Genomic DNA, 23,673 nt, shown 5'->3' with positions numbered 1-23,673 from the left:
GTCGGGGTCTGGCCATGACGTGAGCTTGGCAACTGCCATCCCGGACCAGTACGCGCTGCGTCCTTTCACCGCTAGATACTACAACCCCAGCACGCGCCGGCTCGTGTAGCCGTCACTCATATTTGCTTGTTTCTCTTCACTGGCATCACGCATCCATGAGCAACCACACCCTTGTATGCCCATCTCTTCACTTACACATGCGCTTTTCGGAGCTGCCAAGTCGAGAGTGCTACCCCTGTCAGCAGCAGGCGTCGACTCGGATCGTCCTGATACTTTCCCAGCATTTCCCTGGCTTCGATGCTAGCAACAAACAAGCATGCCGGCGGTCCTCCACATCTTGACAGTATACTGTACAGCATGCTTGGCGAATCGATACGATCGACTCGCCTCCCTGTCTATTATGCCACATATACTATCTACGGATGGTTGCATAGTGTAGTGATCGCCTGCCCATCCATATATCGCTGTGTATCTGCGGCTCGGATCTTGCAAACTCCCTATCACTGACCTCGACTGCATGCGCGAACATGTGGGGCAATGGACATCTCACGATGAACAGAGCTGCTTCCATCTAATGTCTGAACATAGATGAATCAAAAGTAGAAGGGCGATCTGAACACCATCGTCGCTCAACTATGACACCCAAGCCTGTCGACCACCCCCACCACCATTGAAGAATGTTGAGATAACGAGGCAGGGATGTTGGACCCGACAAAAGACGTAACGCGGGGGAATACAACTGCACCCCATGCGTTAATAAACCAGCCAGACGCACCAGAGCATCACTTTTACTGGCTGATCTAAATGCGTCTTTCACATGGTAGCATCAGTCGAGATAGCGACACTACCTACCATTGGACAGAGCCCTTACTGCTAACTGGTCACCAGACCGAGCATCCTCAAGATGGGGACCTGGTGCCCTTCACGACGATCTTCAAAACATGATGCATTGAATCCAAAGAGCACTCAATATTCACCATGTCTGACAGAATTCAATCTATCATTGCAGTCTCTTGATTTACTGATCAACTCTAGAAAAGCGCATCCTCGGACTTGGTCGCTTCGCTCGGTTTCTTCAACATCTCATAGCAGAGAAGTGATGCTGCGACGCTGACGTTCAAGCTGTCAACACCAATCTCATCGACATCGCGGCCATGTCGTATCCCAACCTTGTAATGCGCCAAATTGAGCAGGCTATTCTTCAAGCCAGTTGCCTCAGCGCCCATCATGAGGATCGTCGGGTGGTTATCCACAGGGCAATGGTCCACAGGCAACCGTTTCACACTCTTTGCGAATGTGTACATCACATTGCTGGCTCCATCATCATCTGATTCTGAGGTGCCAGAAGGCTGCTGAGCCGGTGGAACAGCGTCGCTCGCATAGATCCTCCAACCATTTCTGGAGCTCTTTCCCAGAAAATCGGCAGGCTCGCGAACCTTGAAGACGGGGACTGCTTCTGCAGCGCCAGCGGAAGCTTTCAGTGCAATGTGGCTCCAAGGCGCGACTTGGCGAGTAGGAGTTATGATTGCGTCAACGCCGAGAAAGTATGCTGAGCGCGCAATAGCCCCCAGGTTACCTTCATCGAGCTGGAACATGGTTAGTGAGGAAAGCATTTGATAGGTTTGGGGGTGAGCCATACTACACCATCAACGTAGAGTACTAGGGGATGTCGCCATCCTGCGGACTTGTAGGAATATTGCTCCTGCTTGCCGTTGACAATCACGTCTTCTGCACTTTGGTGATCTACTGCAACGCTGAAAAATGCACTTGCTACCGATTCGCTCTTCAATTCAGTAATCGGAGGGCAAGCAAGTGGAGATGCTTCCAACACAACGCCCTGATCCGCGTTAGCACGTACTGTCTGATGCACCACAACTGGTAACTGATCCCAGCAAACTACTCACATTATGCGGTCTGCCACTACTTGCTTTATCAAGAGCGCGCATGTACTCATCTCCGACTTCTTTGGTAATGGACGCAACATTCTTGAAGAGGCTGCGATCGTCGAGGAGGCCATCTCTGTTCGCCCCTCTGGTGTGGATGTACAGGTTGTAGAATTTGCGTCGGTCCGCCTTGACAGCAGCAAGTACGCTCGAATACCCGTAGATGAATTCGGAAGCAGCGGTAGTATATGGCAGTGACTCGGGTGCTCTACTCCTCGAGTCTATAGATTCATCTGTTTTATATGATGAGAAATCTGGTCGACTTCTCGGCTCTCTCTCAGCCATTGGTTCTCTCTGACGTCCCTGGAATTGCTCTCGTCGACCGCCTGCGTAGGGAGGCACGGGTGTCCTTGAGTTCTCCCCTTTGCGGTCGAAATGTACGTGTACATATGGCTCAGCTTCAGGATCACTCCGTGAAGAATTCCACGGTTTTTTCTCGTCCCGTCCTTCGCTCTCATGTTCCCGCCGTGAACTTCGAGATATGGAACGATCTGACATTGGATCTCTCGGACGTCCGAACTTCTTGCCTCGACTTGCAGTGCTGTCTGGTGTGGATTCGGATCGTCGTGGTGACCGTCGTGGAGGTTCGTTATAGTCCTCAGCTTGTCGCCTCTCTCGAAACTCTTGAGACGCACCACGGTCAGACGAAGGCTTGCGGGAATCCTCGAATGACCTGTTCCGTCCAGATGGCATGTCTGACGTCTCAAAGCGTCTGCCGCCATGTGGTGCTGCATTGCGTTCCCGGTCTCCATGTCGTTGTTCGCGGAAGTCCCTTTGGGAAGCACCACGAGACGACGAGGGCCGACTACGCTCGTAGCTGTCACCCGTGCGGGCTCTGGAATCTGATGTTGCAAACGACCTTTCTCGTCGAGGCGGCGGGTCGGACTGTCTCTCTTCTCTTCGCCTGTGACGAGGTCCGTGGGGTGCGGGGCCGCGCGATGACAGGAACAGTTCTCGTTCTCGATCGATTTGCTGGGGTCTAGGGGACGTCACTTCATCTCTGCTGTCCCTACCAAGTCTACTGTCTCTGCCACTGCCATATCTACTGTCCCTATCATTTCCCCTGTCTCGAGTGTCCCTGCCTCCTCTGGAATTTGCACGAGGGTTGGACGCGAACGGATCAGACGAACCGTGCCTGCCTCTCTCGAGCGCCTGGGTGAAGGATTTGTAGCGGCGAAATGTCTGCGGCAGGGCTGCTCTTTGGGCCCGTAGCAGCGCACTACCAAGAAGAACAGGATGTACCATAACCGTGCAGACGCGGCGTGCAGTGTTTGCTGTGTGATATTTGCACAGGTCCGCCGCTACGTTATGCTGCAGCTCATTCCCAGTGCGCGCTAAGAAATTTCAGTGGGGCCCGGATCTGATCGCGTCGTCACGCGTCGAGTCCGTGGCCGAGTGTCGCATCGACCCTGACGGCCGTTGCGCAGCGTTGAGTCCACGATTGGCACCCCATTTTGCGCACTCTTGTGTGAACCAGCTGCAAGCACCACGCGCCCTCACATTGCCCTCTCCAACCCTCTGCAACGTGCTCGCCGTTCACGCCCCTTGTCCAGCCACCGTCGCGTGAGGCATGTCCGACAAGATTGTTGCAGGAACCGCAGACGCACACGCATACTGTTCCCACGCATATCTGTAGCTCCAGCAGGGTCACAGCCATGAGCAGCGAAGAGGACGGCGTCGACCTCATGGCGGCTTTCAAAAAGGGCGGGCGCAAGAGCACGCGCAGTAGCACTGCTGCCCCGCCCGAGCTGTCGAAGCGCGCCTCGTTCTCTCCGGGTGACTTCTTCTCAGACCAGAGCTCGGGTGGAGACGATGACACTATCCAAGTTGTGTTGCCGGCGGCCACACGCAGGGCGGTATGCGTGCGTGTGCGGCCGGTCCAAGACAAGGACGAATACACGTACTACGAGCCGCAGGACGAGGTGGAGCGCATCTTGCGAGAGTCCAACAGAGGAAAGGAGCTCATGTACACGGTCAGACTGGTGGGGGACCAGACCAAGGAGGTAGGTGAGGCTGCGTCTCGATCCCAGTGAGAGAAGCGGGCGCCTTGCAGTGAGAGGAGCGGACGCCTTATAGTGAGAGACGCGAACTCGTTGCCCTCTATATCTCTGCTCTCGATATCTCTGTCCCTCCTGGCCGTCTTTCCTGCGCCGACCACTCCAAGCCAGCAGTGTCTAACGTCGTCTTAGATCACGTTCGAAGAGCTTCTCGAACTCACCGGCGGCCCAGAAGCACTGCAGAGCTTCCAGCACTACGACGACGCATCCTCGCCCAGCGTCGACGAACCCAACATGAGACTCCGCGCCAAGGCACCCAAGACCACCCACGACGGGTTCCTCGACATCTCCATGCTGGACCTCTCCTCCGATGACGAGCTTGCCTCGACTTCACGAGGGCCGCGGAACAACCGCAGGCGGGCGTCAGCCAGGCAGGGCATTGACAGCGAACGTTCATCGACGGCCCGCTCGCGCCGGAGGAACGCCACGGACCCTTCGACCAGCGACGATTCAGAGATTGAGGTCAAAAGGCGAGGGCGACCCCGGAAACCGAAGAAGACACCAGAACCTACGCGCCGCTCCTCCCGGCAACACACTGCCGTGCACGCATACGATCAAGATGAGAGTGAAGACGACGACGATGACGACGACGACGGCGATGGCTCGAGCGGCTCTGACATCCTTCGTTCGGATCTACTTCCTGGCCGGAAGCGCAAGCGGCGGACCCTACGCTCCATGAAGCCGGACAAGGTGCCACGGACTGGAATGCGTCAGTCTGATCGATCAACACGCGCCACCAACAACATGCAAGAGGCGAATGGTGACGACGTGTATCGTTCCGACTCCGAGCCACGAGCAGCCGCGCAAAAGATCACAGTCGTGCGCGAGGTCTTTGAGACGCTTCCACGAAGCAGCCTCTTCCGCTCGCGCCATGTCGAAGGCTGTGAGGTGTGCTTTGATGGACCCAGCGTCGCACCTCTCATCTACTGTCAGGGATGCTCTCTTGCGTACCACAAGAACTGCGTGGGTAATCGAGCAAATCGAGAACACCTAGTCACCAAGGTCGGTCACGAGAGTTTTGTGCTGCAGTGTAGACGGTGCATCAATGTATATCAAAAGAAGGACGCCACTGCGCCTGATCTCTCCCAATGTCAGGACTGTAAGGAACAGGGTGTCTCGTGCAAGCCGTTCAGGCATCGCCAGACGACACAGCAGGAGATGAAGGACCGGGAAGACAACGGCGGCCAAGATCCGGTCGTCGATGTGGCACCAGAACTCATCAACAACGCCCACAACGTGCTCTTTCGATGCACCAAATGCTCTCGGGCATGGCACTATCACCACTTGCCACCACTATCCCAGTATGCCATGGATATTATGCGCGACGACGAGGAAACGGCAGATGACCGATTTCGAGAATATTCCAGCAAGTGGCTTTGCAAAGAGTGTGACGAAACAAGCGACCAAAAGGTTAGCGGGCTCATAGCCTGGCGCCCCTCCGACGTGGAAACGTACCGACCAGGAACGCCATGCTATCTTGTCAACGAAGACGAGAAACAGTACTTGATCAAATGGGAGAACCAGTCTTACTTCCGCGCCGCATGGTACTCTGGAGCTTGGACTTGGGGTGTCACAGCGCCAGCTATGCGAAAGGCCTTCTACAAGCGCGAAGATGGGCCAAAGATGAGAACGGAGGACGCCGTACCGGAAGAGTATTTACGCATCGATATTGTACTAGACATCAAATACACAAGCTATGTAGAAGTCCGCAGCGAAGAGATCGACAAAGCCCGAATCAAAGAGGTGGACAAGGCGCTCATCAAGTACAAGGGTTTGGGCTACGAAGACGCAGTTTGGGAGAAGGTGCCTACACAAGAAGATGAAGATAGATGGCTAGATTTCGTCACTGCTTACAACGACTGGGTCGCCGGGCGTTATGTAAGATACCCAAAGCAAGGTCCACTGAAAGCGCGTCTCGACAAGGCCCGCAACACGCCTTTCGCCAAATTGGAGAAACAAAAACAACCGGAGAATCTTGTCGGTGGTGAACTGATGAAATATCAGATTGAGGGCTTGAATTGGCTTTACTATCAATGGTACAGCCAAAAGAATGGCATCCTCGCTGATGAAATGGGTTTGGGTAAGACAATTCAGGTAATTGGCTTCATGGCGACACTTGTCCAGGAGCACAACTGCTTCCCCTTTCTAGTCGTGGTTCCCAACTCGACCTGCGCCAACTGGCGACGAGAAATCAAGCAATGGGTACCATCGCTGCGTGTTGTCGCCTACTTCGGCTCATCCCAAGCTCGGGACATGGCATACAAATACGAAATGTATCCCGAAGGAACGAAGGAACTCAGGTGCCATGTTGTAGTCACTTCTTACGAAGCAGCCGCGAATGACAGTTGTCGGAGGATGTTTCGCAGCGTCAACTGGGGAGGACTGATCATCGACGAAGGCCAACGGTTGAAAAACGACAAGAGCCAACTCTACACCGCCCTCACGGCCGTGAAAGCTCCTTTCAGGCTACTACTGACGGGTACACCACTACAGAACAATGCCAGAGAGCTGTTCAATTTGCTGCAATTCTTGGACGAAACTATCAACGCCGCTGAGCTCGAAGAGAAGTACGCCGAGATGACATCAGAAAACATTAAAGAACTGCACGATGAAATCCGTCCCTTCATCCTTCGACGTACAAAAGCTCAAGTATTGACCTTCCTTCCACCGTTAGGTCAGATCATTCTCCCGATATCAATGAGCCACCTGCAAAAGCAACTTTACAAGTCAATCCTATCAAAGAGTCCGGAACTCTTGAAGACTCTCTTTACTTCAGACAAGTCTCTCAAGCAGCAGGAGCGAGCCAACTTGAGCAATATACTCATGCAGCTTCGCAAGTGTCTTTGTCACCCCTTCGTCTACAGTCGCGAGATCGAAGAGCGAACTGACGTAGCTACTGTCTCCCATCGCAACCTGGTCGAGGCCTCCGCTAAACTCAGTCTGCTAGAGGTATTGCTTCCAAAGTTGCAGGAGCGAGGACATCGTGTTCTCATCTTCAGCCAATTTCTCGACATGCTTAGTATGATTGAAGACTTCATGGACGGGATGCAGATGACATATCAACGTCTCGATGGAAATATGGGCTCTTTGGAAAAGCAGAAGCGTATCGATCAATTTAACGCACCCGACTCTCCGCTCTTCGCCTTCCTCCTATCAACTCGAGCTGGCGGTGTAGGCATCAACCTTGCTACTGCTGACACGGTGATTATCATGGATCCCGACTGGAATCCTCATCAAGACTTGCAGGCCATCTCCAGAGCTCATCGTATCGGTCAGAAGAAGAAGGTCCTCTGCTTCCAGCTCATGACAAGGGCTTCTGTCGAAGAGAAGATTATGCAGATGGGCAGGAAGAAGATGGCCCTTGATCACGTCGTTGTTGAGCAGTTAGATGCAGACAATCCTGAAGATCAAGACGTGGAATCGATTCTCAAGTTTGGCGCAGCGGAGCTCTTCAACGATGACAACGCAGATCATGATATTCGATACGACGATGCTTCGGTCGAAAAGTTGATAGACCGGAGTCAGCTTGAGAATACAAAGACAAGCGCGGACGACTCAGCGGAGTCTCAGTTTAGCTTCGCTCGTATATGGGCAAACGATACGGGTACTCTCCAAGAGAACCTCGACAGCGTAGAAGAGGAGGTCGCTCCAGATCCAGGTGTTTGGGATAAGATTTTGAAGGAGCGTCAAGCATTGGCAGCAGCAGAAGCTCTAGCGCGGGCTGAGGCTCATGGCAGGGGACGAAGGGCTCGAATGGTATGTATAATGACCACGTGTTACGCGGATGTATACTGACCGAATCGCAGAACGTTGATTACGCCAACGATGAGCAAGATCAGGCAGCTAACGCCGATGAAGATGTCTTCGAAGATGTTCTTCCCGAGCCTATCAAGAAGTCGGATAAGAGACGGAAGAAAGCCAAGTCAGGTTCTGAAAGCGATACTGACTTCCAAGCTGACACCGAGGACGAGAGCGACCCCGAACTCTATCCTGCTGAGCTCGATGCCGAGAGAGAGCTTGGGAGTGCTGCTCGAAGACCCAGTGCAAACAATATTGCCAGCTCCACGCTATACAAGCAGAATGGCGCAGGTGCGTCCCAAGTTTCCATTCAAACTTCGTCAAGACCTCCTTATGCACCACCGCCACCACCAGTCATTGCTACTATGGCACCTTCGCGTGGACCGCCGTCAAGTGGATCACTGAAGCCACCGAAAGGTGGTGTGAAGGTTACCTTATCGGCAGTCCATTCCAGCAAGAGCTCTTCTCGCCCTGTGCCTCCTGAGCTTGCAGCGTCTGGCAGACTACAAACATCACTACCGAAACCTGACGAACCCTCAGTGAAACCGTTCCGGCGTGTTCATCTCCCAACTCGCTCACCCCTCGACGCCAACTATGGAACACTCAACTATCGCCCGTGTCCAGCGTGCTACAAACAACATCCGCAAGGTGCATGCGAACTGAAAGTCGCCGGCGTCGAACACTGTGGTCTCTGCGGTCTTGCACACTTTGGCCACGGACGCCAGTGTCCACACATCAAATCCGAGACACAGGTCCGCGAGATGCTCGAAACCCTCAAGAACTCTCCTGAGAATAAAGAACTGGTGGACGCTGCGGTCAAATACTTGAGAGGCGTAAAGGGCCATCTCGTGCAGACGAAGAAGAGGGAACGCGAAAAATCGGCGCTGCAGTCAGGTCAGCCTTTACCATCATCCACCGGGCTTGTTAGTGGGCAGCCTCGTCCGAATGGTCCCGGAGCAATAAATGGTTCTGGTGCTTTGCCAGCTGCACGAGGCCCGCCGCGGCGTGAGGTTCCCCAAACATACCAGGGACCCGCTAACGCGGCACCTGGCAGTGTGGGTAGCTTTATTCAAGGACAGCGTGGTTCCGCTACTCCGCAGCAATACACCCAGCAACTGCAAACGCCAGGGCTTGATGATCGTGACGTTGAAAGTGCTCTGAGGGGTTACCTCGGGGGTCCGGCGTCTCACCAGGTGTGATTTGCTTTCTTGATGAACGGACGATTTGCTGCTACGAGGAGAGTATTAAGCTTGGTCCTTTGGTTAGTAGATGCTTTCAAAATGAAATCGAAGCGTGGATGGCTTTTTGCGCTTTGTTTCGATATCGACTTGATGTTACTTCATGCGGGATGGTGGTTTTGAGATAGGTTCCGAAGATCAAGTGAGAGGAGTTTCGTAGGCTAGGTCGTCTCAGTTCGAGACATGAAGCACGATTTACAACATCTAATAAATCGTGTTGGTTTCTTTCATGTATACCTTCAATCAGTGACGCCAAACTCCTAAATCTCGACGATACCCCACAATATACGACGATCAGTCACTAGATGTGTTTTAAATTGCGATCATAGATTACCAAAGGTTCTACATATTGAAGAAACTGCAGGCTATGTATGTGTGAGGTGTCTTTTGTATCACGTTCCAACAGAACTGAGCGCAATGCAATCGTATTTAAGTCTATGAGAATAAAATAGAGACGTAAGAGTAGCCGGAATAGTATGATGAAATTACTTTCACACCAGACTGCAGTTAGGAAACTACGGTCGAATACACACGAGACGCCTTGGAGGTTGAGACCGTCTACACCTTTTACGACGTTTCCTCTAGATCGTACTCGACGCCATAGTCTTCCTCGTACTCTGCTCTTTCCGTCTCTACGTCAGCATCTCCATCGAGATTCTCTTCATTCAACGCTTCCCTTAAACTCTCATGCCAGGCCTCATACTCCTCGCTCATGGTATTGGTATCAGCGCCGGCTCCTAATGCCTTGCCTTTGTGCTGTTCTTTTTTGACCGTCAGCGCGCGTTCCAAAACCCCAGTCCCATGCTTGCCGAAGTCCACATCATCTCCCTTCCACAACCCCTCCGCATCGTTGACCAATCCATTGCGCCAACAAAACGCCAACCACGCTCGCCAGTAGTAGTCTTGTAGCAACACAGATGGGCTTCCGATCACAAACAACGCTTCTTTGGCTCGTGTCAGTGCAACGTTCATCTTTCGCTTCTGGCCCACGATACCCCATCCTCTCTTCGCATCTAACCCCAACTGCTGGTCCCTCGTGCGCGTCGTGCATATAATCACGACACGACTCTCTAGACCCTGGAACGCCTCAAGCGGACCAATGTTGACGTCCCACATCCCGGAGCCGCTACCATATCGAGTTGACCGGATCAACGAACGGAGGATCTTGACTTGCGCGGCGAAAGGAGACATGATGCAAATGTCGGACTGAGCAACATGAGATTCGAAAACCAGTGTTTGAGCAATATCACAGGCGCGGCGTGCTTCGGTGTGATTGTACCAGCCGCTGCCGTCACGCTCAATGTCGTCGGATCCTGTGTGCGGGAAGAATAGGACTGGCCATTTGCGGCCTTTCCATAGAGATGAGTCTTGAAGAGGTGTATTGGGCATCTGTGCTTCAGGTATAAGAGTATCGTTGTAGAAGACGGAGCTTGGGACGCTAAGGATCGCGGGGTGGGAGCGATAGTTGCGTATGAGATTAGCAAACGGAGGGTAATAGATAGGAAGCATAGACTGCTTCAAAACTGGCGGACCTGACGATGGTCTCAGGTTCGAGCGTGATAGTGGATGATCCTTGTACAGTGGTCGGTTGAAGAGGCGTGCGAACAGAGATGTAGAGAATAGAGGGTCTCGAGATGCAGTTCGTGGGCCAAGTTGGTGCTCGTCACCCGCCATCACGAAACGCGGCTGGGGCAGTTGCTCTGGGTACGCTGACGGAGGACAGATGACGCTGATGGCGGGCAAGACATCCATTTCAGTAGCTTGAGCCGCTTCGTCAAGGAGGAGAGCGCCCCAGTGAAGCGATGGCACTAGTTTCTGTTCTTCTGGGTGAAATGCTGAAAACATGCCAGTCTCAATCGTCCATAGATCGTTGTTGGTCAAGCGTGCCTCGGCGAGAATAGATGCATTCCGACATGATGTGACAACCACGTTGAAAGACATGAGCTTTCCGAAGGGTGGTAAGTTGAACACTCCATCTTCCATATGACAATACGCCATGAGCTCTCGTGGCACCTCGTAGTTGGCTCGTCCAGGTCGATTGAGTCTGAAAAGTTGTTTGGAATTGAGGTGTTGCATCAGTCGCAGAGTGAGCGTGTCTGATGCTGCTTCAGATGGAGCGCATATAAGCATGTGCGAGATGTTGGTAGAATCGTCATTGAGCAACTGCATGGCTGTCTCGACAAGTGTTTTTGTCTTGCCTGTACCTGGAGGCCCTGATATCAAGAATGGAAGTGTGCCATATTCGTTGACACACACTGATTTAACAGCATGCGCTTGCTCATAATTGATGGCATGGTCAAAGAATGCCCGGGCCGGGACTCTGCGTAGCTGAGTTTGGAGCATAGCGTGGGCTTCAGTAGGGAAAAGTATTCTGCGAATCCAATCGTTGTGAGGTGTGCACAATCGTTTCTCCAGTACTTCCTTTGTACTGTACTGTACTCCAGTAGAAACTTCATCGAACTTGTCGAGGAACTCATCATCGATCTCCTCACGAGTGGGAACACGATGCAGCGGACAGTTTGCCTGCCTCAGCTCGGCATCGACGCACGCCAAAGCTCTCTGCTGTTCGTACCATGATTGTTTCAATGGAAACACCACATTTACCATGAGAACACTACTTGCTGCATAATGGTATGTCAGTCCTTCTACTTTCACATAGATCGTCTCTTGGGCCCTCTTGACAGCTCTCACAGAAGCGTTGAGCTGGAGTCCGGTCCAGACTTTCTGGTCGATTCGAACGTGTCCTGTGACTTTGTCCGTCACCTGTGATGGTAGTTGCATGAGGTTACCAGCGATATCAACCCATAGCTGACGAATGTGGATAGTATCGCCCATCTCAACGTTCGGGCTGTCTTCTCGCAGTCCTGGTACTGATATCATCCATATTTCCTCATCACCCTGCGCAGACGCGCGCTGGAGTGAGGTCTTGTACAGGGCGTATCCGTCGTTTTCACTTTCTTTTGCAGCACTCTCAAGTTTCCACAATGCGTTGAAGTATTGAAGGTACGTTTGTTCACTCAGCTCCTTCATAGGTGGCGAGGATCCAGTGTTCGATTCGGGCGAAACACTAGGCCTTTCGGAGAGGAAGCCATTGCCTACAAAGTTCTGAATATACGTTTGGTAGTCAATTTGGTATTCTGATGGAGTCAAGACTATGCGCGCTTGTTCCAAGTTGATCGAACGTAACGCATTTGTGACAAACGGCTGAGCGTATACGTCGTATTGCCACCTTGCCTGTTCTGATGACGTTGCGCCACTTGACTCTTGTTTTGAGGGTTCGAGTTTTTTTGTTTTTTCGACAGGCTTTGACATGGGTGTAGTCGTGGAGGTTGTTGCTTTGACTGCTTTCTTAGATGTTGTGGCGGCTATGCAAGACTTCGATATGGGCGCAGGCGTTATGTTTTGTACGGGAATTATTTTCGAGATCGATTTTCTCTTTTTCCCCATAGCTAGTATCTTAGTTGTGTACGGTACGTGTTGTTGCCAAGTCGTGGTATGAATATAATAGTTATGGTTGCCTATGGCTGTTGAGAGGTCAAGTTGAAGGTGGAGGTATCGGATAGGCGGCCTTACCGCCCTAGAAACAGGCTTAAAAGCTGTGCCAAGCTGTGCTCTGTACTTCACTCCTCTTTGTTTGAGAAGTCATATTCACTGATCAAAACGTGGGTAGTATTGTTCTGAGAATATGGACGGTTGGAATAGATAGAAACTCAGTTCCCGATTGGCCTTCAGGGCAACGTTGTTGGAATGGTCGTTGCTTACACAGGCTGTATCATTAGATGACAGTAGGCGACAGTACGGATATCTATTAGCGACAACGATTCGGAAGGCCACCCCAATCAGTCTCCGCCTTTTTTCCAAAAAAACTTGAGAATCGACCCTACGAGGCATTGAAGAATATGAGAACAGTTCGCATGGACAATCGATCATAGTCTCAATGGAAGCCTTGTCAAGACGTTATAGCGCTAAACACTCCAGAAATCATTTTGAGGGTAAAGTCTGCATGTTGGGAGTGGAGTCAAGTTATGCATTAATTCGTTCTTCGGTTTCTCAGCCGCGGTCATCCAAACAATCCCAAGAAACCCCATAGCCCTACACCACAGAGAACGGGTATCGTCAGGTTATCATCCCATCCAAAAATATCAAGTGCTTCACTTGCGCTCGCGACCAAGCCCGCCCACAGCGATACAAGGCCCAGTGCTGTATACCCACCAACAGACGCCTGTGCAACAGACAACCCCAACACGTCCCTCGCCGACGAGGGCAGGGTAAGAACACCTTGAAACGCAAACGCGTTCTCAGCAGAGTTGTAGTTATTGAACATGGGACCCAAAATACCCCACCACACGGCTGCCGTAGCAATGCCCGTGATGCACGCCGCGATACTCCCAGCCAGGCTTTTCCCGTTGCGCACCTTGGGGGTCAAATGTCCCCAGAGACGGCCAAAAGTACTGGCGGCCGTGTCACACCAACTCAGCAACAATACACTCATGACACTGACATCCTTAGGACAGAAGCGCATGACAATCCAGGCGCCGAGGAGATAGGAGATTACACCGTTGTAGCCGTCGACTTCGGACTCGCGCATCAAGGCGCCCAGACAACGGATGTAAAAGCGATTTATTTGCCAGTAGCGGTGGCGCAGCACGTCGGTAAGGGCGATGGGGAGGAGGAGGGTGAGGAGCACGGGGTGGATGGCCCATGTCTGCACGCCGTTGGTGTAGAGGGCGAGGGCGAGGAAGCCGATGCTCACGTGGAGGATTTTGCGGGGGATTTCATGGCGGTGGATCTGCTGTCGGGTTAGCGCTGTGTGTGCGGGCTCACGTGTATGGGCAACACACGAAGGACCGCCACCGCTGGTGGATGGGGATCAGGCCCAGCGGACTCGGACTCCTGCTCATCTCACGCCAGTAGTTCTTGTTGGCAGCCGCGGGGCTCAGGTGGTTGATGGTCTGCCTCTTGCCCGTCAGCCCACTCAGTCGCCTCGGCCGCCCCACGCCGCCATCCAGCACCGTCCGCGCGCGCGCCCGCTTCTCCGGATCCGAGCCGCCCGAATCCTCGTCTACGGGCGCCGGTGAGCGGGCGCTGGCGGCGCGCGTCGAGGAGCGTGTCACGGGGCCAAAGTAGCCGTCTCTTGCGCTCTCCGACGGCGTCGATACGGGCGAGGGCGAGATGACGTGTGGGGTGTGGGGGATCTGGCGGCGCTTCGTGGGAGCCATGGTGGGGAAGGTGGGGAGCGGAGAGGTGCGGATGAGGCCAGATAGCGTCGAGCGAGCCCTGTCCGCGAACCAGGCAATGCTGGTGGCGAGGCAGGACGGCCGTGTGTGGGCGTCGTCGGCAGCTGTGTCGGTATCGCGCGCGTCAGCGGGACAGGAGGGATTCACGGCAGAGACAGCCAGCGTCGACGCGCATCCGTCCGGGCAGCGCGCATCATCTGGAGGGAGAGGGGATGCCACAATGTGCAGGCGACAGCGGCCAGCTTAAATACGCCTTGATGAGATCAGATTCACATGTGAAGACGCTGCGGCGCCGAACTTTGCAGAGTCTGGTGAAACGAATGGTCGTGTGCTATGCCAGGACCAGAGTGGAATAGGCAGACGCTTACTCTTCGTCGACCCGCAGACCAAGGACGGAGATCTAGTTCGAAGGTGTATGTATGACGCATGCCACGTGACTCGGCTGCACCTTCCGCCCTCCGCATCGCCTTGCACTGCCACATGCGCCACATCAACTTTTTTTCCGTCCAGCAACCCGGACCCATCACGCCTCAGGACGATATTCACACTCCACAAGCCTGCACGACAAGGACTCCGCGCGCATGGCTCCACAGACCAAAGTCGATCGCTCGTTCAGCGCGTTGACGCCGGCGCTGTCGGAATGGATCGTCGACGCCGTCGACGCCATGGGCTTCGTCAAGACTACGCCAGTCCAGCATGCTGCCATCCCATTGTTCATGAAAAACTCCGATGTCGTGGTTGAGGCTGTCACGGGAAGCGGAAAGACTTTAGCGTGAGTGTTCGCCCTGCCAAACTGATTTCAGTCGTTACTCACATTTTACAGGTTTCTGATACCCATTGTAGAGCGGCTGTTGCGACTCGACGCTCCCCTAAAGAAGCATCACGTGGGCGCAATCATCATTTCACCAACCAGGGAACTGGCCACTCAGATACATACGGTCCTTGCCTCGCTCCTCAAGTTCCACGCCCCTTCGGCAGCCCTACTTCAGCCGGATGATGAAGATTCTGACATGGAAGACGTCGATGCCCCCCCGAAGCCAACCTTCCCTCCGGGAACTCTCAAAGTGGTACCTCAGCTCCTCCTTGGTGGATCCATCACTCCAGCTCAGGACCTCAGCGTCTTCCTCAAAAGGTCGGCCAACATCCTGATTGGCACGCCTGGGAGACTCCTCCAATTACTCACGTCTCCCCACGTCCATTGCCCACAATCTTCTTTCGATGCTCTCGTGTTGGACGAAGCGGATCGTCTGTTGGATCTCGGCTTCAAGGAAGATCTGCAAAGAATTCTCTCCCGCTTGCCTAAGCAACGACGAACGGGCCTGTTCAGCGCCAGTGTGAGCGAGGCCGTCGACCAGCTCATCCGGGTGGGTCTGCGCAACCCTGTCCGCATTGCTGTCAAGGTCAAGACAAGAGCAGCGTCCAACGGCAACACGGGAGAAGAAGGCAAGATTGAAGACAAGCGAACACCAGCTAGTTTGCAGATGTCATACCTTGTTACACCTCCCTCGCACAAAATACCGGCTATTAGACAAATTTTGTCCTCTCTAGAACCACAGCCCCAGAAAACCATCTTTTATCTTGCGACATGTTTTGCCGTGGACTACTTCCAGCACATCTTGCCTGAGGTCTTGGACGGGTATGCTGTTGTCCCGCTACATGGAAAGCATCCAGACAAAGTCCGACGTAAGAATTTCAACAAGTTTGTCGACAGTGTCACACCATCCATCCTCCTCACCACCGACGTTGCCGCGCGCGGTCTCGACATACCGTCCGTTGATCTAGTCTTACAGCTAGACCCACCAAGCGACCCAAAAACTTTCATTCACCGTTGCGGTCGTGCCGGGCGAGCAGGTCGTAAAGGGTTAGCCGTCACGTTTCTCAATCCAGGCCCCGAAGAAGACTATATCGAGTTTCTGCGCGTACGACAAACTCCCATTACACCTTTATCATCTCCCGATTGCATCATTACACCCGAGGATGCCGAGGCAGTTTCCAAGAAGATAAGATGCTTGGTGGCAACAGACAGAGCTATCTACGACAAAGCGCAACGTGGCTTCGTCTCCTGGGTCCGCGCATACAGCAAACACACGGCATCCTCCATATTCCGGGTCCCGGACCTTCCGTGGTCGGAGTTGGGTCACGCATGGGGTCTCCTGCGTTTGCCACGCATGCCCGAGCTCAAGACTTGGGACGGCGATAAGAGCCTCGGTGTGGCGATGGATTTTGATACTTTTGCGTACAAAGACAAAGTACGTGAGAAGCAGCGCCTAGCTGAGCTAGAAACGCCCGAGGCGAGAAAAAAGCATGTCAAGGAAAAGCCGAGGGAGGAATCGGCGTGGACGGAAAAGAAGGGACTGAAGGCTTACAAGGATGTGAGGAGGGAGAAGAAGGTGGCGAAACGTGAACATGATCGTGTGGCCAAGTTGACAGACGAAGAGCGTAGAGAGGAGGAGAAGCTGCAGGGTATGATTGAGCAGATGCGGAAGAGTGTTGCTGCCAAGGAAAAGCAGGACATGGAAGACGAGTTTGAGGGATTTAGCGACTAAGTCAATACCTTTAATGCCATGTAAGATGAGGTGTCTGTTCAACACGCGCGCAGATGCATGCGTCTCTGGTCCCGAATGGCAATGGCCTGAAAAACGAAGGCAGCTGGGGTGCCAGCGGCAGCGCGTCCGTAGGCGTTCCGGCGTACGGCTGGATCGTGCGACACATGCAAATTTGAGACGTGGACCTCAGCCTTTGAGCAGTTTCTAGATGAAGGCGTCTGCGGGCGTAGTGATCACGTTTGTGCAGGACATGAAGTCGGCTCTGGAGAAATGGAAGCGAAACGTGTTTGTAGCTGTCCGTATCTGGTGTCCTCTGTATGCAGACGTCGGCCGTGTAGGGCGTTCGGAACAGTACGTCTTCTCGCTGGAGTCATGGCAGGTCTGCGCGTGATGAAGTAGCGTTTGCTTTGGAGAAGGCGGCGATGCGACAGTTTGCGGAAGTGGAAGGGGACAGGCCCAAAGCGATGTCCGCGGGCTGGGCGTGTACCGCCACCTCCTCCAAAGCGATTGGAAGAAGCTCACGACGGATACTTGCGTCTGCTCTTGACTTTTTGGACCACGCCGCTCAGTCCCAGCTGCATGTTGCAACGCTTCTGGCCGCTGCCACTTTGCTTGTTTGGACTCGTCGCAGAAGGCAGGTCGTTTGCCGTTTGCCCGCAAGCTGCTATATTGCCGTAGCGCCCCGCCATTGCTCCTCGTCTGACGTCGACCCGCGCCTGAGGGCCCAGCACCTCTCTGTGCACGTTGACCATATACCGGCCTACGCACACACGCGACTAGGAAATGGCTTCATCGTCTGCGGCGGCCGGCCTGTTGGCTCGCCAGCTCAAGCAAATGCAAAACGACCGCAGCATATCGGGCATCAGCTGCGGCTTGGTGGACAGTAATGTGTTTGAGTGGGAGGTGATGCTGATGATTGACGACGACACCAAGTTCTACGGAGGTATATGCACACGGAGATGCCCGAAAGCTGACCAGCACTGACGGCTTTCATAGGAGGCTTCTTCCGAGCGCGCCTCACGTTCCCTAGGGAATACCCACTTATGCCGCCCAAGATGCGCTTCGAGACACCCATCTTCCACCCAAACAGTGAGCTCCTGCCGTATGCACACGCCGCACGACCTGCTGACAAACGGACAGTCTACCAGAACGGCGAGGTCTGCATCTCCATCCTACACCCACCCGAGGAAGACAAGTACGGCTACGAGTCGGCGGCCGAACGCTGGTCACCTGTCCAGACACCCGAGACCATCCTGCTCTCCGTCATCTCTATGCTGTCCAGCCCAAACGACGAGTCACCCGCGAATGTCGAGGCAGCCTCGCTATGGCGCGACAACACGCCCGAGTTCAAGAAACGAGTGCGAAAGTGCGTACGTGATAGTTTGGAGTTTGAATAAACAGAACAGGCACGATACCAGACTGAGGCGCGAACAAACATGCATAAAGTGGTTTTTCATATCTGGAGTTTGACACTTGAGCGGGCATGGAGGGAACTTTGGGCATTTCGAGCAGACATACAATGGACATGTTTAGCATGTCTCTTGACCGCTTTGGCGTGATGGTGTGGTCAATCAATCACAGCGGTTACACAAAAGGACGTGCGTACTTCACCATGAGTTCATGTAGTCCTTGCCGGATACTAGATTGATGAGATGAATCAAAAGAAGCAACCTGTCTGGACGCCATGTCGTTGACAAGTAGGCTCGAACGGCGTGTCTTGCAGATACACACTGCCGTCTCGTATGAACTTTGGTGCCAGAAAGTAGAATTCAATCAGAAGAGTCAACTCCGTCGAGGCAACTCGAACGAATTCCGATGCACGAGCACAATCGATACGAGTTTAGAGTCGCAAACAGCTTCGAATAATGAAAATTTGATTAAGCGTGTAGATGGGTCGAGACGATAGCCCACTCTAACAACGAACACAAAGGTAACTACAGACTCATACAGCAAAGCTTATCTGAACCTCCATCTCTTACACACAGTCCTCCTCACGTCGTCCAGGATTTCCTTTCTCAAGCACCCGTGCAAAGCAATGCATCCGCACCAACAGGAAGAATGCAGCACTGTGCACTCGTGCCGGACTCGGCGCACAGAGCCTCAAATTCCGCGGTCGTGGCGACGTCGCCGGCTATCATTCATCAGTGGCTGAAGGTAGTACAGAAAGAGATGTGAAGAGAGAGAGGGACAAAGTCTTACCGCTTTCGCAATCCAAGTTTGCAGCACCCAGGACATCAAGTTGGCAGCAGGTGGGCGTGGCGATGCCACCGCAGACGCTGCTTTGACGCTTGGAAAGCGTCGCAGGGTGTCGCCTGGTGACGGCTACAGCGGAGGTAACGGAGAGCAGAGTAGCGAGGGCGAGGGTGAACTTCATCTTGATTATTGGTGGTGGAGGATGAAGTTGACGAGTATTTTGATATTGAAGAACCGGCTTGAGATCGATATATTGGGATGCTGAGCTTGATGATGAGACACTCAAACAGGTATTGCAGGCATATTTATACATGTCGGCGGTCCCTTCAAACAATGACTTGGTCGTTTTCTAATGATATGATTCCACGCTCCCATTCACTGTCCTACCGGCCCGTCTACTGATCGTCAATCAAAACTATACAAAAGTCCCACACCCTCTGTCAGTATTCACAAGCACATCCTCCATCTTGCCAATTATCCGTTCGTTCCTATCTCGGTGATCACAGCATCTCCGAGCTGCCGTCACTGCCCCTAGATACATCTACGCACATGATCTGCACATGGTAACATACGGATCAGCGACCCCTTTTCATTTCCAGTTCAAAATACAGTAGTGATGTGTTGAGCCAAGCTACCTGTTCAAGCACAAGCAACCCAAAGAGGAGAAATGCATGTGGAGATGGATCGGCACCCGGATAGGTACGACTAGTCGGTTGCTGATCCGATAAGTCTCCCCACAACCTTTACGAGAGAGCCTGTCCACGGTCTTGGTACATGGGATGAAGGATCATCTGATAAGACTGGGGTAACGCTAAATCGCTGTGTCACTGTCTTTGGGGGTGATTATGTTTATCCCAATTCTAATTTTGATATGAGAGTAAATTTTGAGGACGGTGACAACTTGGAGGGCTGAGGCGCTTGTCCGTTTCTGTGTCAGTGTCTGCATTGCGTTGGTTTTCGGTCAGGTTGTGCGGTCTGTCACCTTATGTTCGGGCAGGGTACATGGTCTTTGGTTACTCCTTGAAGTGATTGTGCTTTATGAAATAGCGAGTATCCATCAACACCATAGCACATAGCGCCATTTTATTAGAGATGACACTACCTGTGAGTTCGTAGGGTTTACTCATAGCGTGGTAGCCTGCTCAAGCACAAAGAGCAGTATCCGGAAAACCTCAGCGATCCTGCAGATGTAAAAATCTTGAATAACATGACTATCCAAGGTCTCGACCACCCATATTGTCTCCGAATTCTGGGGATATGGACGTCACAGAAACACGAGATTCCACCAATAGAGTATAGGAGCATCTATCGTCGCGACACCCCCACACTGCAATCGTCGATTGATCTTGCGTCGAGCTACGAGATATGCGGGTGCTGCAGTATTCGATAATGGCAAGCCGGACAGCGAAGAGGTCTAGTTCATGTCGTTGCGACAAATCAAACAAGCTTGTTACCTCGAGAAGACATTGCATGAGAGCACCGGGAACTCTTCATCATAGAGTTAGTGAAGATACGGCATATCCCAAGTTTATCAGTCAAGAGCAAGGTTCCTAAAGACTGTCGAACGCGAGAAAAGACTATTGCTATTACGCGATTATATATACTCAATATTGCTTCTCCAATTCTATCCCATATCACGTCTTGACACTCCACAGACATCACCCTCTCCTCCGCGTACTTGTCCGACTCCGAACCTCACTTTGCTGAACCTCCAAATGCGTCCCGTTCCTGCTCTGCTCCAACTTGATTGCTCCGTCATCTGAGTCAGGGTACTCATCAGTATCAGTCCCTGTAGCGCCAGGGGTCGAAACATGAGTGCCCTCGATGAGTACTTTCTCGTGCTCAGGGACGGGTACAGAGATCTTGAGGTCGTGCTCAGGTCTGCGTGTACCGAATGGTGGATCAAATCGCGAGCGTAGTGTCTCGATCATCTTGCCGAACCAGAACCAATTCAAGGTATTAAGCGTGATGTTACTCGCGAGATAGGCGCCCGCGAGCCACAGTGGGACTGTCTGGCCTTCTGCGAAACGCATCATGTCAGTTTTGAGAGCGGCACTAGTCGCTGTTGTGGTGTTGAGTTTGCCGACGTCGGGGTCGAAGAGTGTGATTGTGCCAGCTTTGTAGGCTTGGAACACGTCGCTGAAGACACAAACGGATTGGTATGAGCCCCAGACGATGCGGCAGGAGAAGAAGGTGATCAGGAGGGCGATGCCGTTGAGGAACTGGATGGTCGAGCCCGTCTTGTTGAGCTTGTCGCAGAACCAGTGGATGTTGAGAAAGGGCGAGGAGAGCTCGTAGAGGATGAAGCTGGAGGCATAGAAGTTTACAAAAGGGCGCTACACACAAATTTAGCACATATATCTAGAGCCTAGGAGGAAGGGGATTCGACTTACAAAGCCCAGCCCGAAGACGCACAGCGCGGAAATGGCATGGAGCAACATGCCTATGCCAAAGATCTGCACGTTCTGCAGCGTAATAACCAAGTCCCACAGGAAATAGCCTCCGGCAAAGGCTTGAATCAAGCCAGATGCTCCTGTGTATCCGTACACGCGCTCCTGCGCATCCATTCCGAATCGTTCGTCATCCGCGTACATGACCCATAGCGCCAAAGCGCAAATGACGACGCTCTGCACGAACGACACGACGTGCACGTCCCAGTTCAGCTTTGTGCGCGCATTGAAGGCCGGATATATCCGGGGGAAGAAATAGCGCGAGAGGGCGGGCGAGATGTACTTGTTGGTGACATGGTAGAAGCTATAGGCCAGCACAAGCTCGTGAAAGTGCAGCGGCAGCGTCTGGAGAGAGAGGAAGTCGGCAACAGGCTGAATATATGGCAGCAGGGCTTCTGGCGGCGCCAGTACGAACGGGTCGTGCATTGTGGTGGGGGTTGATGGCGACGTGCGGAGGTGTGATGTAAGGGAGAAGTTAGGGTCGTATACGGCAAGCTGCAACAGCCGATTTCAAGGAACGGGATGGCAGCGACTGGGAAGACGAGTCCTTATAAAGTCAGACGAAAGACCACCGCCGCGACGCACGATGATGGGCTTTGTGCATCAAGCCACCTCGAAGATGCCTGACAAAGGTGCGCATGTGGCCATGCGGCGCGATGCGGTCGGCCAAGAAGCCGTCTTCGTCTAGCCTCATGCTGCGCCCAAGATGCATGTGACGTTGGCGATGTGGACGCTTGCGGCTCTTCTTGCGACTTCGACAGCCCCAAGACCGCGTCATTTGTAGAGCTGGTACGTGATGTCTCATGATTTGCGTCACCGCATGAGACGTATTGCTTTGAAAGTTGGCAGATAAATCATATGTATTCAAGAAGCAACAAAGACTCTCAACTACCGTAGCAAAACACACGCTATATCCGCTTGTTCATTTCTACCCCTGCAGATCAGACGAAACAAAAAACGAAGAATGGGTATCATAAATCTCAATCACACCAAATACGCCATGTTCAAAACACGTCAAGCCTGACGTTGTGCTTGAACCAGCAACTCCTGCACATATCGTCCCTTAGCTTCTCAGCATATGCTTCAAGAAACAACGCCCCAACATGTGATGTCCGCTCAATTCTGTCGAGTAGGGAATAAAAATCTTGCAACGTCTTGTAGCTTGTTATGCGCTTGTTGGGATCGCCTGTTGATGGGCTTGATGCACTCCGTTGGGGGCCTGACTCCTCCCCACTCAGCGCCATCTGCATATCAAGTTGCGTGCCAATCCACAGTGCCCATGTCGTCTCATTGATATCCTCAGTCATGAATATGAGCTTCAGAGCCAACATCATCTCATGCTCATTCTGATATGGGTAGAACTTGCTGTTGCTACTGTGCTTGCCTCCTGGGATGTGTTCTGGATCCTCAACAAATGGGTCTAGAATGCCCACCTCGTAGTTGACGGCCCAGTTGAGCTCTTCATTCATATCCTTGTCATGGGTTGATATTCGTCCTTCGTCCCATGTAAGACGCTCGGCGATTAGAAACACTTTGCGCATATGCTGTGTTACTTTTCGTTCCATTTTGCAGACAGGGCAGCGGAATGGCAGAGATGGCTGTGTGTCTGGGCGGTGGTGGAGCTTGTGCCAGGAGTCGTATGGCAGGAGACCAAGAGGATAGGGTACCCAGTGGAAGTCCTGACATAACTTGCTATCAGGGTGCGGTCCATGTAACACGGAAGGCATGCATATAGTTGGCTTGGGCGCATCGGTGCGAGCTTGTAGGCGTGTGGAACGCGATGATGCCGGAGTTGGTTTGTAAGGTGAGTGATATTGTGGTTCTCCGGCAGGTATCAGTACTGGTTTCGCTTGTCGCATGTTGGAGGGATGTTTGCCTGTAGGTGCAAGGTCCCGTCGAGGTCTGGGCGAAATTGCCCTTCGAGGTTGTAAATTTCTCAAGGGCGGCTTCGATTGACTGCTGATGCTCGTCCTTCCACCATGAGCTTGCACCGGTGGTTCTAGACTGCCCTTCCGTCCAGATTCTGCTATCCGCTTTCGCGGATTGGAAGGCATGTTATTTAAATAGCTCCACAAGTCTTTTTGCGTGGCTCACAGGACAACATAGAGCAGCGCTTTGCAGTACAGAACTTTTAGACTAAGAATAGGGATAACGTGCAACACATGAGTTTATATCACATGGCACATGGATGGTGGAGTGAAAGCGACGCGC

At 52.9% G+C, this 23,673-nt stretch overlaps 9 protein-coding genes across 9 annotated transcripts; 3 read left to right on the top strand and 6 right to left on the bottom strand.

The window, feature by feature from the left end:
* Positions 1 to 1,031: 1,031 nt before the first annotated feature.
* P153DRAFT_288842 (alpha/beta knot) lies at positions 1,032 to 2,228 on the bottom strand (the record flags this gene model as incomplete). Its single annotated transcript, XM_033663615.1, has 3 exons — positions 1,032 to 1,586; positions 1,640 to 1,837; positions 1,905 to 2,228. The coding sequence occupies 3 exons, from the start codon at positions 2,226 to 2,228 to the stop codon at positions 1,032 to 1,034; spliced, it is 1,077 nt and encodes a 358-aa protein (XP_033524625.1).
* Positions 2,229 to 3,400: 1,172 nt separating this feature from the next.
* Positions 3,401 to 9,356, top strand: P153DRAFT_430497 (uncharacterized protein). Its single transcript, XM_033672838.1, has 3 exons — positions 3,401 to 3,946; positions 4,133 to 7,756; positions 7,807 to 9,356. The coding sequence occupies exons 1-3, from the start codon at positions 3,599 to 3,601 to the stop codon at positions 8,995 to 8,997; spliced, it is 5,163 nt and encodes a 1,720-aa protein (XP_033524624.1). The 5' UTR covers positions 3,401 to 3,598; the 3' UTR covers positions 8,998 to 9,356.
* Positions 9,357 to 9,445: 89 nt separating this feature from the next.
* On the bottom strand, positions 9,446 to 12,662 carry P153DRAFT_365865 (P-loop containing nucleoside triphosphate hydrolase protein). The gene has a single exon (XM_033667918.1). The coding sequence runs from the start codon at positions 12,481 to 12,483 to the stop codon at positions 9,604 to 9,606; it is 2,880 nt and encodes a 959-aa protein (XP_033524623.1). The 5' UTR covers positions 12,484 to 12,662; the 3' UTR covers positions 9,446 to 9,603.
* A 365-nt stretch (positions 12,663 to 13,027) lies between these two features.
* P153DRAFT_395671 (uncharacterized protein) lies at positions 13,028 to 14,255 on the bottom strand (the record flags this gene model as incomplete). The annotated part of the gene is made up of 2 exons (XM_033671419.1): positions 13,028 to 13,825; positions 13,878 to 14,255. 2 exons carry the CDS (start codon positions 14,253 to 14,255, stop codon positions 13,097 to 13,099), a joined length of 1,107 nt encoding a protein of 368 aa, XP_033524622.1. The 3' UTR covers positions 13,028 to 13,096.
* A 599-nt stretch (positions 14,256 to 14,854) lies between these two features.
* P153DRAFT_384512 (ATP-dependent rRNA helicase-like protein spb4) lies at positions 14,855 to 16,819 on the top strand (the record flags this gene model as incomplete). The annotated part of the gene is made up of 2 exons (XM_033670343.1): positions 14,855 to 15,045; positions 15,097 to 16,819. 2 exons carry the CDS (start codon positions 14,855 to 14,857, stop codon positions 16,817 to 16,819), a joined length of 1,914 nt encoding a protein of 637 aa, XP_033524621.1.
* Positions 16,820 to 17,602: 783 nt separating this feature from the next.
* P153DRAFT_289194 (ubiquitin-conjugating enzyme E2 15) lies at positions 17,603 to 18,216 on the top strand (the record flags this gene model as incomplete). The annotated part of the gene is made up of 3 exons (XM_033663641.1): positions 17,603 to 17,762; positions 17,816 to 17,908; positions 17,960 to 18,216. The coding sequence occupies 3 exons, from the start codon at positions 17,603 to 17,605 to the stop codon at positions 18,214 to 18,216; spliced, it is 510 nt and encodes a 169-aa protein (XP_033524620.1).
* A 618-nt stretch (positions 18,217 to 18,834) lies between these two features.
* On the bottom strand, positions 18,835 to 19,193 carry P153DRAFT_375029 (uncharacterized protein; the record flags this gene model as incomplete). Its single annotated transcript, XM_033669555.1, has 2 exons — positions 18,835 to 18,950; positions 19,019 to 19,193. 2 exons carry the CDS (start codon positions 19,191 to 19,193, stop codon positions 18,835 to 18,837), a joined length of 291 nt encoding a protein of 96 aa, XP_033524619.1.
* A 1,153-nt stretch (positions 19,194 to 20,346) lies between these two features.
* P153DRAFT_365861 (DUF887-domain-containing protein) lies at positions 20,347 to 22,108 on the bottom strand. The gene is made up of 2 exons (XM_033667917.1): positions 21,406 to 22,108; positions 20,347 to 21,348 (listed from the first exon to the last, which is right to left on the bottom strand). Exons 1-2 carry the CDS (start codon positions 21,886 to 21,888, stop codon positions 20,671 to 20,673), a joined length of 1,161 nt encoding a protein of 386 aa, XP_033524618.1. The 5' UTR covers positions 21,889 to 22,108; the 3' UTR covers positions 20,347 to 20,670.
* Positions 22,109 to 22,304: 196 nt separating this feature from the next.
* P153DRAFT_365860 (uncharacterized protein) lies at positions 22,305 to 23,650 on the bottom strand. Its single transcript, XM_033667916.1, has one exon. It carries the CDS (start codon positions 23,514 to 23,516, stop codon positions 22,467 to 22,469), a length of 1,050 nt encoding a protein of 349 aa, XP_033524617.1. The 5' UTR covers positions 23,517 to 23,650; the 3' UTR covers positions 22,305 to 22,466.
* Positions 23,651 to 23,673: the final 23 nt, after the last annotated feature.

Source organism: Dothidotthia symphoricarpi (genome assembly GCF_010015815.1).
Source record: "Dothidotthia symphoricarpi CBS 119687 unplaced genomic scaffold P153scaffold_8, whole genome shotgun sequence".
Classification (NCBI taxonomy): domain Eukaryota; kingdom Fungi; phylum Ascomycota; class Dothideomycetes; order Pleosporales; family Dothidotthiaceae; genus Dothidotthia; species Dothidotthia symphoricarpi.
Note: the sequence above shows the minus strand (reverse complement) of the source record. Positions and strands in the feature narration are given on the sequence as shown.